Genomic DNA, 17,611 nt, shown 5'->3' with positions numbered 1-17,611 from the left:
CTCGTGGGTTCAAGCCCCTCATTGGGCTCTGTGCTGGCAGCTCGGAGCCTGGGGCCTGCTTTTGTGTCTCCCTCTCTTTCTTTGCCCCTCCCCCTCTCACATTCTGTCTCTCTCCGTCTCTCAAAAGTAAACATTACAAAAACATTTTTAAATGCCTACTAGTATCAGACATCTGTACAGGTAAACAGAGTCCCCATTCTTGGTTTTTAAAACACAGCTGGTAATACAGGACGAACGGAGGGAGAAGGGGAGCTTTCCTTGGATGAAGTAGAGGGAGAAACTTACAAACCAGGCAGTGGCAAAAGCCGCCAACTCAAGGCCATCTTGGTTTGGAGCCAGCAGAAAAGCGGAACTGCCCAAATGGAAGAGGTTTGGAGAAGGAAAACAAACTTTCTCTGCCTTTTAGTTTTTTAGCCAGTCTTGAGACTCTGGCTTATTTTTTAGAAGTATAAAAACATATCTATAAATAAAAGTAGATGATTCTTTAATTATGGAATTTTCATTTGTATATTTCTTTCAAAACTTTCATCTCTTCTTAAATACTTTCCTTGAGGTTATTCTGTGCAATCCACTGTGGGAGTGAGGCAGAGGAATTAATACCACCTCTTAGCCCGTCACATTTTCTCTCTCTCTTTCCATGGCTATGGACACAGTTCCACAATTCTGGAGTTCTTACAAATCTCCCTTGAATAGGAAGCCATAGTTTAAAGTTGTTTATATTGTTTCATTGCTTGCCACCCTCCCGGCTTGATATTGTTCATGTTTAATGTGTGTTTATCTGGTGGGCATGTAATTAACTTCCTATTTTCCCCTCATAGCTCTATAGCTTACAAGTATAAAAGCTTACTATTATAATTATGTTGAAGAGAGAACACCTTCCTGTGTTTATGGGTGGGAAGTAGATGGTTAAAAAAGGTTTTCCCCAAGGAAAAGCAAAGGAACACTTATCAGAAGTCTCTGAATGCACAGCCCTCTCATTTAAGAAGAATGCACATAATCTCATCTAATCCGATACCCCCTAAGAGTCATGAATTATTACTTTATACCAAGATAAGGTAAGACTCAGAGAAATCAGGTAACTCGCCTGGGTTCACATAGCTGGTGTCAGAGCTCATATATGAGCCCATGTCTTAACCCCAAACTACATGTCCTTTCCCCTTACCACGCTGCCTGTCCTGGGAGTCTCCTCACAGTGATCTCTGTCTCCAGGAGACTGGGATAGGGCCACCTGAACTTGCAATGAAAGCAGAGGGTACTTTTAGTGGGGTAGCTGTAGTTCTTTCCCCCTTATAGATAGGTCACTTCACTCCTTTCTGTCTTTCTCTACCCCCTGCTTTATCCTTCCCTGTGCTATTTTTTTTCTTCTTCACCCTTTCCACAGAAAGCAGTCAGCAGACATGATTAGGATTGATGGAGAACTATTCCAGTTCTTTTTCCCTTATCCAAAGCCCTGTTTCTGTGTGAACCTGTATTTGAGCCAATAACGGTACACAGACCACCAGCTGTGCTTAGAGCAATTCAGCCAAATGTCATCTCAAGTCCAGGGCTGCGTCCCAGAAGGTGCATGGAAGGGGCCCCTTTTTCCCTATTCCATCTTCAGTCCGTGTTCTTTGGAACACAAAGAGAAGGGCGCTGACTCAAGTACAAAGGGCATGGTACTCAGCTCTCCTTTGCAAACACTACAGCGGTCTCAGAAAGACCCTCACTGCATTATGTTACTATCGTGGGGGCGGGGGGGGGGGAGGTGGCTAGCTTACTAGTCAATGCAAAGATATGCATTGACTAGTCAATGCAAAGATCTGCTAGCTTACTAGTCAATGCAAACTAATTTGTTTGAATGCTCAGTCTTGTTGCTTTTCTTCATAGTGCTGCCTCTTTTTGAGTGTTCCTTCACTGAAATGATAGAGAGAGGGGAAAATTCAGCTTTGATTTTTATTCCTAGCTCTGTGACAAATGATGGGGGTAAAATTTAAAACTGTTCATCTGCTGAGTTCTGGGAATTGCCAGAGGATTTTGTTTGTACATGCCTTCCTGACCCCCATTTTCTCAGATAAGTAAAAATTATGTTGCATTTGTAAACAAGGCACTTTTATTGAGTTGAACTTTTACAAATGCATGGTATACTTAGCCAAAATAACACTTTTATTTCACACAAGTACACTCAAAGGGCTATACGTGTAGAATTTTGTGTGATTAAAATGCACTTGAAAGCTGTTACAAAGTAAGCATAATTTCAGTTTGTGGGGTCTCTTAAATTCACTTTGTAATTTAATGTGCAGCCACCGAAGCCAGAGTTGAGGGATATTACTACCAGAAATCTGTATCCTATCACACACCTTTTTCAAGTAAACCAGTCACTCTTCCAAACTTGAAAGGTTCTCTTTTTAAAAAAAATATAAGTTGTGTTGCCTTGGAACACAGAAAGAAATGAGGAAATGAGACCATTAAACATTTGAAATATGCTCATTTTAAAGTGCTTGCCGTATGTTTTGCCGTGCTGAGTAAATTTTTTCCTGCTTTAGTAACTGAGAAAGTATAAAACACAAAGTCCCTGTACTTTGCTTACTAGTAGAGAAAATTTAACCCATGAAATACACTGCTATTACCGTGGTAGCTTATAATAGTCTCTGAACATATATGCCACTGGAATTCATTCTGTTTTGTTCACATGTTGCCTTATTTTGTTTCTTGCAAAGCCACTCAAATTCTATCCTTCTTACCTACCCTTTTAAAATTTCTTAGGTATAAAATTTTTTATTCTGGAGACTGTTTCCTTAAGTGCAAAGTCCAGGAAATTCATAACTGCACAAACCATCTCCCCCCAACTCGCTCACTCGCTTGCTCTCTCTCTCTCTCTCTCTCTCTCTCACACACACACACACACACACACACACATGCTAATAAGCAGTTCATTTTTTAAAATGATGAATTACTGAGAAATGCTATTGTTCTGCTTTACTGACTATTCATTTTTTCTGAGACACAATAATATATAATGACCAGATACAGCTACTGTATTTTCTGAGTTCTTAGTTGTCAACAACAGAATCTACTGTAGCTGGTTTAAGTAGAAAACATTTACTGAGGGGTATAAATTGCTCGAAGAACCATTGGGAGGGCAAAATTACAGAATTAGGCTGGCTTCCCTGGACTGGTTCTCCAAACTGAAGTTCAGAATTGGGGTTGCCAGGGAGCTGCTGACTCCACCAAACTGGAGGCTGCAGTCAGGAAGCCACCCCACATTCTAGCCTCTGGATCCAGGGCCAAGAAAACAGGTGCCACATCCTCTGTAGCTCAGTGATGGGACTCACTTCCGAACCAAAGTCTGGTATGGATATGAATACATCGGATTGGCTGAAACTATATCTCATCTGGAGCCCTAGCTACAAAAGCAAGATCGGGCAGAGAAAGAGAATTTTGAATTGAACTCAAACATTATAAGGAGTTGGGACTGGTCATAGAGATAGCCCATCCTCAGAATCCACTTGATAGCTGTGATATTTCTAATCTATTAAGAGCCTGTACCATTCGGCTACTTGGAAACTCTATGTATGTGTGAAGCTTGCTGAATATAGGACCTCTCTGTAAGGTGAACAGGTAGCAAGCTTCTCTTTTCATTGAAAGGTTAGAATATAGGGCATTTTCTCTGAAACTATTTAGCTCCCCAGAGAAAAGCAGTCCAATATCCTGCTTGGTGGGGGCAGAGAAATACATCTGGTTGTTAGCCCTCTGGAGTAAGGCTGCGAAAGTGGCCGAGGGATATTTCCGTATGAAGACTTTTACTAAGTTTTCTTCTTTTTGTCCCACTTTTGCTATTCCACCTGCTCGTATCTCTGGGCCCCCAAACTTCTCTTGTATAATTTTCTTTCTAGGGAAAAAGCCTCTGTTCTCCTGCTGGGGGTAGGAACAGGCTGCTATGCGTTAAGGAGGTGACCCTGTGTCATTATTTGATCTTTGTACTAATGTATACATACTATCTGATCCTGCTGTCTTAGCCCCAAACTACCCCCTTCAGGTGCCTCCAAAGAACAGGACAGGATGCACTTGGGTGGCTTCTCCTCCATTGTCTCCCGCTGTAGGAATTTGGGGAAGTAACTCCTTTCTGTATGCTAAGTCAATGAATCCTTTTCTGTCTACCTTCTCTCTTTGAAAGCTTTCAGGAAATTCTTGTCTACTGTTTTCTCCCTTCTCATTTTCTTTGTCCTTGTGGATCGATATCGTTTTATTCTTTTACTATTACCAAATGGGTTTGGGGGAGGGAAAAGAGAAAAGTATTTATATAGAGATTAACTATTTAAAAGTTGAGATATAGTGTTTAGTTTTCTCACTTTACAATTACAAAAGTCCTTTTTTGGGGAGGAGAGGGAGTCCACATTTGAGGATATTAGAGGTACCTGGAGCTGTAGGACAATATATACTTTTTTGTCTCCTCTTTAATCAAGGCTTTTTAACATGGAACATATTTCTTTTTTTTTTTGTTGTTAATTTTTTTTTTCAATGTTTATTTACTTTTGGGACAGAGAGAGACAGAGCATGAACGGGGGAGGGGCAGAGAGAGAGGGAGACACAGAATCGGAAACAGGCTCCAGGCTCTGAGCCATCAGCCCAGAGCCCGACGCGGGGCTTGAACTCACGGACCGCGAGATCGTGACCTGGCTGAAGTCGGACGCTTAACCGACTGCGCCACCCAGGCGCCCCAACATGGAACATATTTCTTGAATGAAATGGAAAGTTTCCAGTCCACTGAAATGTAAGCCACCATACATACAATACCGGGCAGGAAAAAACAAAACAGCAAGTTAACACAATCCCTGTAATGGCCATGCCCTTATTCGTAGATGTTTCCTCCATCTACCAAATGTGTTCTGCTGGATACGGAGCTCAGCGTGGCTTCTGGGGTCACACTTAGCTGAGGCTGCAGTCCAAAGAGCACTCATCTGGCTGGGCCTTGGTGCTGTTGGCTCTGCTCAAGCAAAGCAGTCACCAGCACATTCAAACAGTGAATCTCAAAGTGAGAAACAAGAAGGCAACATAATAACGATATCAGAAAGATGTTAGCAAGTGCAAAAGAAAAAAAGAAGTGGTATTGCCCAGGAATGACAAGAGAATGGAGGAGGGAGCCCTCCAGTGGGCTCTTATGGCCAGGCAGGCTTCCTGGAGGAGGTGGAAATTGAAATGGACTCTGAAGAGACAGAAGGGGCCAGGAAAAGTAGGGTCTCCAGTTGGGTAATGGCGAGCATTACTATTTTTCTCTTACCCAATGGGGATATGCCAATATATAGCTCCCCTTAAGGATCTGAGTGAGTGTAGAGGGGGCAGCCATGAAGCCAGTGGCATAGCCATTGGGTTTTCTTGGGCCTACTCTGACAGCCCATCAAAGTCTACATACACATAGGCAGTTTCCTCAGTGTCCAAGGGAAAAATATAAAGAAGTACTTTTTACTAGCAGCCTCCTGGCTCACAGATGCTGTTTACTACTCAAAATGTAATTCTGATTAAAGCCGGGAATTAGAGCTCAAATGAAAAGATGGGTAGTTTGTATTATGAGTTTCATACGTGTACATCTCTCTAGTTATAACATCTTAATAGCAATAAACACCAGACTCTTCAAAAGCATGTGGAACTAGTATTCTGGTATTTTCAATATTTTTATAGCTTTTTCTTTTTTTCTTTGATATTTTGATTATTTTATAAGTCAATCATCATCTCTGAATCCCCAATCTAAGTAAAGCACTCTGCCAGGCCGTAAGGGGACTCAATCATATGTTCATTAAACACTGTGTGTGATGAATGTCAACTATGCAACTAAAGCTAAGAAGGAAACAATTGCTTCCCTCAAAGAGCCGATGCATTGACAGGGAAGTCAGGAAATAGTTACAGAGTAGCAGGGGAGCAAGACACACACAATGATGAACAACCACAGAAATGATGGCAATAGTAGCAGGTTTGTTCTTTCCCTGGGCACTTACCTTGTAGTTGGAAAGGCAGGGTCTAGGCACACTTAGGTGAAACAGTCAGGAAACTTATTTTTTCCTCTTGGAAAATAAGAGGGAAAGTAAACCAAGCACACAAGTGCTGTCAAGCGATCAGACCGGGGGCAGAGAAATTCTGGTAATGGTTGAAGACACCTGAGTGCTATGTCTGGCCACAGCAGGGATTTCTGATGGCTGGAGAGCACTGTATCCTTGAGTGAATTTCTGGGCACATCACAGTGCCCAGTTAGTCAGACAAGGGTATGACAGTGGTTTGAACTGGAAGGATTTGCTAAATCATATCCATGGTTCTAAGAGATCTGTTTACTGAGTTAGCAGTCACAGGGAGCTTGGGGCGCCAAGTGGCTCAGTCGGTTAAGCGTCTGACTTCGGCTCAGGTCATGATCTCATGGTTCATGAGTTCGAGCCCCGGGTCGGGCTCTGGGCGGACAACTCGGGGCCTGGAGCCCGCTTTGGATTCTGTGTCTCCCTCTGTCTGCCCCTCCGCTGCTTGTACTGTCTCTCGCATTGTCTCAAAAGTAAATAAACATTAAAAAAAAAAAAAACTTTTTAAAAAGTCACAGGGAGCTAGATAGAGCTACTTGGTGTAGGAGACTTAGACAGATGAGGCCCATCGAGTTCCAGACAAACTGGGGTGAGAGCAGAGCTATGGGAACACCAGGAGAGCAAGGAGATCCAGGCCTGTGTACCAGAGTCCTTAGGTGTTCAACTGCAATTCATAGAGGTGACATCAGAGCTAGAAGATGAGTCTAATGGGCAGGTTTTCTCATAGCCCCACTCTGACCTTAATCAGAGGAACTTCACTTTTTAATCTACCCAATAGAATTAGCTTTGGTGTCAGATTTTTTTTTAAGGATCCCACTGATTTAAAAATAATAAGTCTGCAAGTGGGATGGAGAAGGAAAAGAAGACAGAAAAAATGAGACCTGTAATACTTTAAGAAAAAAAATGTGCACTAGGTCTGAACTAGGTGGAATAATCTTTTGCAGGAATTTTGTGAGGAAGAGAAGCAGAATGGCAAGTAGACAAAGGTATTTCTAGTGGAAGAAATAGTACAGAAAAAAAAACCCAAGGAGATATGATTAGACGTGTTCTGTATGGAAAATAAAAATGCATGATTTTCCTGGAAAGCAGGAGTCCTGAGGTTGGCGCAATGGGCATGTTGAGAAATTTGAATTTACTCTGAATGGCAGTACCGTTCATCTTGGAGAATGAGGTGGGGGTGAGGAGCATGATGAATATGTATGCTTACATAACTCTTGTGTAAGTTACTCAAAGGATGAAAGGTTAGCATTAATTTACGGGAGCATCATATTTTTCTTGGCCCAGGTACCCACCCCCAAACCCAGGATAATGTCCTTAGTTTCCCTGTTTGTAAACCTTCTGGCCTGGTCTAGGTTAGTAAAGCTTCACCTTATATGCTATAGCAAATTCATTCAAAATCAATCTTTCAGCCATTAAAAATAAGTGTTTAATATCACATCTGTTTAATTTTTAACATAATAGTATCGACATTAGTAGACATAATAGACAGGTAGACATGGTAGCAAAACAGTATACATACAACATAGTTGTAGAATTTCGTCATGTTGGCATTTTGTTTCTGCTGCATCCTTAAGTCAAAAGTGTATTAAACAGCATGTGTATATGCAGCAGTGTGTTACTATTAAGTGTAAACACAAAAGAATTTTAACATAAACCTTGCCCTCAAGGAGTGTCCAACTTATTTGAAGAGGCATCTGAGCATAAATAAGAAACAGCATCCTATGTAACCTAGGACAAAAATCATGGAAAATGTGGGCGCTCTCAGAAAAAGACATGTATGACATACCATAATCAGGGTAGGCTTCGTGGAAGAGATGGCACTTGACATAAATTTCAAGGCCACGAATATGTGCCTTCTTGCAGAGAAGAAAACATTCCTAACAGGTAGCAGCCATACAAGCAGAGGCAGAGAGAGTAAAAAACATGGCAATCAGTCTAAACTTTGTAAACATTTAATGGTTGAAAGCAGTGCTGGGGCACCTGGGTGGCTCAGTCAGGTAAGCGTCTGACTCAGGTCATGATCTTATGCTTCGTGAGTTCAAGCTCCATGTTGGGCTCTACACTGAGAGCACGGAGCCTGCTTAGGATTCTCTCTCTCCCTCTCTCTCTCTGCCCCTCCCCTGCTTGCACCCATGCACGTTCTCTCTCTCAAAATAAATAAACATTAAAAAAAGGAAAGAAAAACAGTGCCAATCAGTCAAGCATCTTTACAGGTTTTTTTCTTTCCCACAGAATTTTTATTTGATTCTCAAATATATGTGACTATCACATATTTTACTCAACATTTGGCTTTGGTTATCAGACATTTTCGAGTTAATTCAACAAGTATTTATAATATGTGTATAAATTTCAATGGCCAACACTCTACTAGGTACTGTAATGCATACAAATGAAGAAGTCATTGTCTTATCCTTGAATATTTTGTTGCCTTGCTAGTGAGAAAATGTACGTACAAATAAGATTCAAGGTAGTTCGTCAACCCAAGGCCACACAAAGATTCCCCAAGTTATGAAACTCCCTACATATAAACCACCAGTGTATAAAGACTTTGCAATGCTGTGCATCCTCAGGAGATATTCCTCCCCATGCCCAACCTTCTCCTCATACCCACTGTAGCTCCTTCTAAGCAACCGAGTTATATTGGCAGTGCTCTGCCAGCTAGAACCCCATCATTGGCCCCATCTGTCCCTCATCGATCCTTTCATTTCCTTTCAAGGTCAGTGAACATATCATGTAGCCATCATATAATTACCACCTCCTTCTACCTTAATTCATCTGCCTTTTACCACTCACAGCTCACAGTTCAGTTATTTCCACCTCATACAACACTTTTTCACATATTTAATGCATCCTTTTGGGGGTCTGTCTTATTTCTCCTTCTTCTAATACTTGTCAAGTTACTGCAAGGAAAAAACACATCATCTCTCATGTCCCCTCTTTGAACAAAGAATTCCCGGATGCCTCCCATACAAGTAGTGCTGGTAACCATTTTGTATGGAGGAGAGCAAAGTTACCATGTTTAAAAAGGAAAAAATGTATGTTGAATTAGTGACATCAGCTTCTAAAGCTTTTTTTGCAGAAGTTTCTTTCTGACTCTCCATGGGAAAAACCTTTCTCTAAAATTTTACAAGTGCTTCCTCCAAAAATGTCTATTAAGGTAAAATGTTTAAAGTATCAAATTACATCTTATTTACAAATGTTGCAAAACATTTTCTGCTTTTTATTTTTCTTTGCAAACGTAACCTACTTGAACAATAGAATTGATTGAACGTTCCAAATTACAAATGAATAACCTTCACACAGATTTGTTATGTAATATGCATTTATAAGATGAGCATACCTTATATAACATATAACTCAAAATGAGTAGAGGGCACCTGGGTGGCTCAGTCAGTTGAGTGTCCGACTTTGACTCAGTTCATGATCTCATGGTTCATGAGTTCAAGCCCCACAGCGCACTCACTGCTGTCAGTTCAGAGCCTGCTTTGGATCCTCTGTCCCTCTCTCTTTGCCGCTCCTCTGCTCATGCTCTCTCTGAAAAATGAGTACACATTTAAAGACAAAAAACCCAAGATGAATAGAATAAACAATACCTATTATGTGAATTGAAAGGAGAGAGGTTGGGGAGTGAGAAAGAGATAGTCATAAACTTTGGAAAACTTTTTGCACAGAACGTTGAACTTGAACTTGACTCTAAATAATAAACTGATGTGTTAGGGAGAAGTTGAGAGGGTATCTCAAGTTGGGAAAAGACTGTTGACAAAGGTGTGTTTGGTTGAAATGGAGACTTTTATGGAAGCGTAAAAGAAATATTCACAAATCAGGATTGGACCAATTTGTAGGTGTTTCATGTGACAAAAATGACCAATGTCACGTTAAGGAGTTTCATGGATTTTCTCCCATAAATGATAGAGAGATGTGAACATTTGGAAGGACTGTAATGAATTAGACAGAGTAGTTTTAGAAAATTGGTGATATTTGAGGAATTAGAAAGCAAGGGGACTGGATAGGAGACCATGTAAAACCACATGCTTGTGAGATGTCGGAGACCTGGACTAATGTGGTGGGAATGTCATATAAGTGGAGCTCTGACAAATGCTTCAAACAGAATGCAACATAGTCTTTTTTTTTTTTTTTTTTGCTGTTTTTTTTTATTTTTTATTTATTTTTTTAATATATGAAATCTATTGTCAAATTGGTTTCCATACAACACCCAGTGCTCATCCCAAAAGATGCCCTCCTCAATACCCATCACCCACCCTCCCCTCCCTCCCAGCCCCCATCAACCCTCAGTTTGTTCTCAGTTTTTAAGAGTCTCTTATGCTTTGGCTCTCTCCCACTCTAACCTCTTTTTTTTTTTTTTTCCTTCCCCTCCCCCATGGGCTTCTGTTAACTTTCTCAGGATCCACATAAGAGTGAAACCATATGGTATCTGTCTTTTTCTGTATGGCTTATTTCACTTAGCATCACACTCTCCAGTTCCATCCACGTTGCTACAAAAGGCCATATTTCAGTTTTTCTCATTGCCACGTAGTATTCCATTGTGTATATAAATCACAATTTCTTTATCCATTCATCAGTTGATGGACATTTAGGCTCTTTCCATAATTTGGCTATTGTTGAGAGTGCTGCTATAAACATTGGGGTACAAGTGCCCCTAGGCATCAGTACTCCTGTATCCCTTGGATAAATTCCTAGCAGTGCTATTGCTGGGTCATAGGGTAGGTCTATTTTTAATTTTCTGAGGAACCTCCACACTGCTTTCCAGAGCGGCTGCACCAATTTGCATTCCCACCAACAGTGCAAGAGGGTTCCCGTTTCTCCACATCCTCGCCAGCATCTAGAGTCTCCTGATTTGTTCATTTTGGCCACTCTGACTGGCGTGAGGTGATATCTGAGTGTGGTTTTGATTTGTATTTCCCTGATAAGGAGCGACGTTGAACATCTTTTCATGTGCCTGTTGGCCATCTGGATGTCTTCTTTAGAGAAGTGTCTATTCATGTTTTCTGCCCATTTCTTCACTGGGTTATTTGTTTTTCAGGTGTGGAGTTTGGTGAGCTCTTTATAGATTTTGGATACTAGCCCTTTGTCCGATATGTCATTTGCAAATATCTTTTCCCATTCCGTTGGTTGCCTTTTAGTTTTGTTGGTTGTTTCCTTTGCTGTGCAGAAGCTTTTTATCTTCATAAGGTCCCAGTAATTCATTTTTGCTTTTATTTCCCTTGCCTTTGGGGATGTGTCGAGTAAGAGATTGCTACGGCTGAGGTCAGAGAGGTCTTTTCCTGCTTTCTCCTGTAGGGTTTTGATGGTTTCCTGTCTCACATTCAGGTCCTTTATCCATTTTGAGTTTATTTTTGTGAATGGTGTGAGAAAGTGGTCTAGTTTCAACCTTCTGCATGTTGCTGTCCAGTTCTCCCAGCACCATTTGTTAAAGAGACTGTCTTTTTTCCATTGGATGTTCTTTCCTGCTTTGTCAAAGATGAGTTGACCATACGTTTGTGGGTCTAGTTCTGGGGTTTCTATTCTATTCCATTGGTCTATGTGTCTGTTTTTGTGCCAATACCATGCAACATAGTCTTGATGCAACAAAGGGGGTGAAGGAAAACAATATGTCAGAAATGATAGTGAGGTTTCAGATTGGGTGATGGGGAGAATGAAAAATATACCTAATGGCAGAACCAGGGAGGTTAGAGGAGAAAAATTGGGTGGATGAGAGGAAGGAAAGTGATGATAAGTATATGGGGCTCAATGCCATCAATAGAAAGTTAATATTAGCCACATATATCATTTTAAATAGTCTAGCAGCCATATGCAAAACACTAAAAATAAACAGATAAAATTGCATTTAATAATATTTTGTTTGCCCTAATATATTCAAAATATTATCATTTCAACATATAATCAATATATTTTTAAGCAGTCTCTACACCCCAAGTGGAGCTTAAACTTACAGCCCTGAGACCAAGATTTGCATGCTCTATCGATTGAGCCAGCCATGTTCTATCAACTAAGCCAGCTGCCCCAACATATACCAGTATGAACATTGCTGAGGGGGCATCTGGGGTGGCTTAGTCAGCTGAACATCTGACTCTTGATTTTGGCTCAGATCATGATCTCATGGTTCGTGGGATCGAATGCTTGGGATTCTCTCTCTCTGCCCCTCCTCTGGATGCATGTGTGTGCGCTCTCTCTCTCTCTCTCTCTTTCAAAATAAGGAAATAAACATTAAAAAAATATTGATGAGATCATTTACATTCTTTTTCTCACACTAAGTCTTTGAAATCTGGCATGTGTTTAATGCTTAAAGCATATCCCAATTTAACTAGCTACATTTAAAGTGTTCGACAGTGACCTGTAACTGGTGGCTACCATATTGCACAGTGTATTATTAGACAGTTTAATAGAACTAACAAAGATTATGTAGCAAATGTCTCAATTAAGCTAAGTGCTAAGACTCACTGTATTTTGGCACTCACAGTGCTAAGACTCACTGTATTTTGGAAATTATAATTCTGTTTATTCTTTCTCCCCCTCAATTCCTTTTGTTTCTTTTAGCTGCTTCGTATTAAAGATGTTCTTTTAACAGAACATCATTCTTTCCCCAGAGCACCAAGAATTTTAGAAATATCCATGATAGAGAGACTTTAATTGAACAAATCAGTCTGAATCTTCTTTTTCATCTCCCTTTGTCAGTCTTAAAACTCTTGATTATGAAATAATTTAGCAATATGTCCTCAAAAACCATGGATAAATGACACTTAGTATTTTGGAAATGAAGCTACATTTTTCATGTTCCCCTGTCTGCATATGTGTGTATTTCTCCAGCATTTAATGTCTGACGTAAACTTGCTGGATTTTTGGTCTTCACTATAGGCTAAAGAACGCAATATGAAAGGGAGCCTACTTCTATAGAAAACACGCCAAGGACATTGTGTTCCTTCTTTACAATGAAATGCAGATTTCCCATTAAAAGGCGAATCCATCATTTCAAAAGGTTGAATAGGATGGTGCGTTAAAAAAGTCCAGCTGCTTAAATTTAGGGCATTGAAAAACATCCAATAAAAAAATGTTCCCTGGGTTTCAAGCATTTTCATTTGATTATGTATTGGATAGCTTTTCATTCAATCTGTGATCTTTCCTGTTAGAATTCTATCCTAAAATAGTCTGACAAGTGTTTCAAAGAAGTTAGACTCAACTATGATACTTCAGTAACTTAAATTATGTATTTTGCTATTTAGAATATACTTGTGTTTGCTGAAATATTATTAATTTTTGTACAAGAAATGTTGGAATTTTCTTTCAGCGCTTTGCTTTTTCATGTTTATTCTTAGGCTTCTCTCACTTCCATTTAGTTTCTTTTATGTTTTTTTGATCTTCTTTGAAGACATGATATTGTCTGCCAGGACAGCCATTTTGTTCTCCAACGAGCTTCCTTCAACTGATTTAGTCATCTATTTCTCTCTGCCTCACTAATCTGATGTGTTCTGCCCAGAGTTTCTCTAATTAATTTGAGAGTAATGAGTGGCAAAGCTGATTCTGCTGGCAATAACTCTGTGGGGTCTGCAGACAACATGGCTACCACAAGCTGGCTAGAGAGCACGTGCACACACACACACACACACACACACACCCACACAGACATACACACACACACACACACACACACACACACACACACACAGAGTTCTGCTCCACACTACAGAGCCTAGTGCTGTAGGAACCAAAAGACTTATGTCAAACATGTTTGTACAGCACATGTACTTTTCGACAGGAAATACAGTTAATAGTTGTTTATTAAAAGTTGTGAGTAAGTCTCTATGCTTCCCTCCGCTGGAGTCTAGTCCTGCTTTTTCTTAGGACCAGCACAAGAGATATAGGCTGGGGCCATACACAGGGCTACTGTTGAACAAGGACTGTGCTAGAATACCCCTGGTAATAGATATTGACTAGGTTTCTTCAGCTGAGTGTTTGGCTCTCTCCTCCTAGACTGATCATTAGGCATTTATACATATGGTAATATTGCCCCTGGGCCAATCCCTAAATGTAAATGTTTTTCATTATTCTTTAGCATCCAGTATGTTTCACTAAGACCAGTTTGGCCCCATTTGCAGACCTCCCTCCCCACCCAATGTCCATTTTCTTCCTAAAGAATTGTTAATTTTAAAAGAGAATTTATTCTAGTTAATATCAGTCTACTTCTAATGGGTTCTTTTGTTTCTCAAAGAGGTCAACAATTTAATGGAATCACTTTTTTCTGGACCCACATTTTATTCCAGACCCAAATGAAGGAAATATTTTGCTGTGCTTTATCTAGTTTATAGGGGGTATTTCATACTGGGGTCCTGTGCTTCCCGTCCCTGCCAGCACTGGCTATCAAAACTGCTTAGGCTGCAAATAAAATATGAAATGAAATCCATCTGGCATTTCTCATTGAATTAGGACCAGAACATTTTTGCTAAATATTAACAGATGGCTAAATTCTTAATATCAAACTAACATTTTAAAACATCTAAGGGGACCCACATGAGGAAGAAAGGGTGGAGGACCATGTGTTCTCTCTATCACTGAGGCCTTCCTTCCTCCACACTTTTCCTCCCCTCATCCTTGCAACCCGTGTGTTGAGAATCATTGGAGTCTCTTTTCTCAGATAGCTTTTATTCCTTGGTAGCTGGTATCAAAATACTGTAATCAAATGTTGGACAACTCAGGTGATGAGTTGCCCTTGGCAGCCTTCAGGATCTTTTATTAAAGCCAATTCTCTCTCCATCTCTTTCTCTCTCAATAGGAAAAAGAAAAGAAGTATATGCTTCCCTTGGACAACCTGAAAGTTCGGGATGTGGAAAAAAGCTTTATGTCTAGCAAGCACATCTTTGCACTTTTTAATACAGAACAAAGGTAAGAAAATGAAGCAGCTTCTGTCTTCAGATTTTTTTTTACTTGAATTTCTGTGTCACCTAGAGACCATGTTTACAAGAGTTCCTTTGGTCCCACCTGGGAACTTGTTAACTCTTTGGTTTTCCTTTTATTTTGTATGTTTAGCTTTCACCATAGGTTATGGGTTCACAGGATTAAAACTTAGAATAAGAAGGATCTTCAAGTATTCCCTGTTCTTCCAGCAGGCACCCAAATCATGCTGCTTTCATTCTTAAAGTACATTTTATTATTTTAAAGTCTTTCTTGTCCTCAATTTATTGCATACATACTTGCAAATTACTCAGTTACAACTTTTGATAGTGTCTGTCCAGCATGGATGGATATTATTCAAGACCTTATATATTTTGGGAGGGCATTTTTGCATTGGTGAGTAGAATGATTCACTTAATGTAAATACAGATATGTAGTACTTCCCAGTTTTTCAAAGCACTGTGCATGTTCATTGTTTGATTTTTTTAAAAACAGTTTCTCATAAGGTAGAAAGATAGAGTAGTGTGGTTACCATTTCATAAAGTAGAACTGTAGTTCAGAGAGGTTAACTGATTTTCTTAAGATCATAAAATTAGTATATGAGACAGCTTAAAACTGAAGTAGGACTACTGTGTCTAAATCCACTTTTCCTTCCACTTGTGTCTTATTATTGTTGTTTGTTTTTTACTGCCACTCACCTACAACGTCGAAACTTAATTTGGGGCTGATTATCATGGAGTTCCACGGTTACTCACTGAAGTTAAGCAGTAAAATTAAATATAAACAAATGGAGAGGTAACAGAGGATGGAATAGAGAGATGTAAAAGTGCTACAATGAGACAAGGATAACAAGGAGATCTTTTCCAAATGGCAATGTTATAGGAAAAAGCTAATTAATTTCTATGAGTCAGTTATTAAGAGACTGAGTCATTAGGTGACAGGGTCTAATTTTAACCTATCTCTTCAGGCCTTTTATCTTTATTTAGCAATGAATGAAGTTCCTTGATTGGGTTCAATGACCGTCCCAGGGTCAATCACACAGTACATTAAAATAGCAAAAGAAGTCTTCTTCCTACATTCCCAGTCAGTTGCTCAGAGTGACTCATTATACAAAAATACCTAGAAAAACCACAAGAGCTAGTCATTTAAAGGATCAAGGGGAAAGAAAATTAAATATAACTCCCCTACCAAATACTGAGATGGGAGTTTTTAAAGACCTAGTATTATTTGAGAGTAGCTTATGAAAAAAAACACTGTGATGATAAAGAATAAAAAGATTTCCTGGAGAGAGCAGTAGGGTTGCTCATACTAGGGCCAAACAGTACTGTTTACATACTTTGCTCAAAGCAGAGGGTAGCTGGGAGGTCCTGAAGGAATCTTTACAGAAGTGCTTGGCCTTCCTGCCTGGATGCAGGGTCGAAGTGTGACTACTACATAGGAGGTCAATTTGAGTTCTTCATCAACCTGGAAAGTTCAGGTTATAAAAGGGCTTGGTACAAAATTTAAAAAAAAAATTAGAGGGGCGCCTGGGTGGCGCAGTCGGTTAAGCGACCGACTTCAGCCAGGTCGCGATCTCGCGGTCCGTGAGTTCGAGCCCCGCGTCGGGCTCTGGGCTGATGGCTCAGAGCCTGGAGCCTGTTTCCGATTCTGTGTCTCCCTCTCTCTCTGCCCCTCCCCCGTTCATGCTCTGTCTCTCTCTGTCCCAAAAAATAAATAAACGTTGAAAAAAAAAAAAATTAAAAAAAAAAAAAATTAGACAATGGTAGAGTAGCTTTTTTAGATGAACTGCAACTTATATTTTAAAGAGAGCAAAAGACACCAAAATAAGATAACTCTGGACCTCTAAAATTCTGGGTATTCTGGAATCCTAGGGTTCTTGGAAGGTATTGAATTCTTCAGCCACTTCTCAGAGACCTCTGTGAGTACGAGGATGTCCCATCTACAGGCATATTTGCTGTTGTCTTATGGCCTGAAATCTTGATTATTTTCAATTAGTTTTGTACTGGCCAGGACCTCCAGTACAATGTTGAATACAATTGGGCATCCTTGGTTTGTTTCGTATTTTAGGGAAAGTTATTTCATAATTTTATAATTAAGTACTTTCTGATAGGTAACTGATATCAGGTAAAGAAGACCCCTTGGGTTCCTAGTCGCTAAGGTTTCGGTTTCTGTTTCTGTTTTTATCATGAATGGATGTTGAATTTTATCAAGCACTTTTTCTGTCTCTACAGAGATTGTATGATTTTCTTCTTTATCTGTTCATGTAATGAAATATACTAATAGGCCTTCTAATATACTTAAACCATCCTGATCTCCTGAGATTAAACTAGCTAAATCACGAAGTAGTGTTCTTTATGATGTGTTCCTGGCTTGTTTGCTAGCATTTGCAACTATGGTTATAAGTGATATTGGCCTGTAAATGTCCTTTTTTGTGCTGTCCCTGCCTGGTTTCATATCAAGTTTGTGTTAGCTTTATAATTGAAGTGGGATGAAGTTCTCATTGTTCTTAGGAACATTCTGTATAAGATAGGGATTAACTGTTAATGGATTATGTGGTAGAACTCACCCATAAAAACATCAGGGCCTAGTGGACAGTTTTGGTAAGTAAGCTTTAAACTAGTGATTTAACGTATTTAATAATTATGGGTTTGTTAGGTTTTCTATTTTTA

At 39.8% G+C, this 17,611-nt stretch overlaps 1 protein-coding gene across 14 annotated transcripts in view; it reads left to right on the top strand.

The window, feature by feature from the left end:
• Nucleotides 1–17,611, top strand: part of DNM3 (dynamin 3) — a 559,650-nt gene that overhangs the window by 388,247 nt on the left and 153,792 nt on the right. For all 14 annotated transcript variants that reach the window (XM_045452915.1, XM_045452913.1, XM_045452909.1 and 11 more), the window contains one exon: nucleotides 14,824–14,933. In XM_045452915.1, coding sequence (XP_045308871.1) covers nucleotides 14,824–14,933 — 110 coding nt within the window. The remainder of the gene's footprint in view (nucleotides 1–14,823; nucleotides 14,934–17,611) is intronic.

This window comes from Leopardus geoffroyi, chromosome C3 (genome assembly GCF_018350155.1).
Source record: "Leopardus geoffroyi isolate Oge1 chromosome C3, O.geoffroyi_Oge1_pat1.0, whole genome shotgun sequence".
Lineage (NCBI taxonomy): Eukaryota > Metazoa > Chordata > Mammalia > Carnivora > Felidae > Leopardus > Leopardus geoffroyi.
This window is presented reverse-complemented; position numbering and strand designations above follow the sequence as displayed.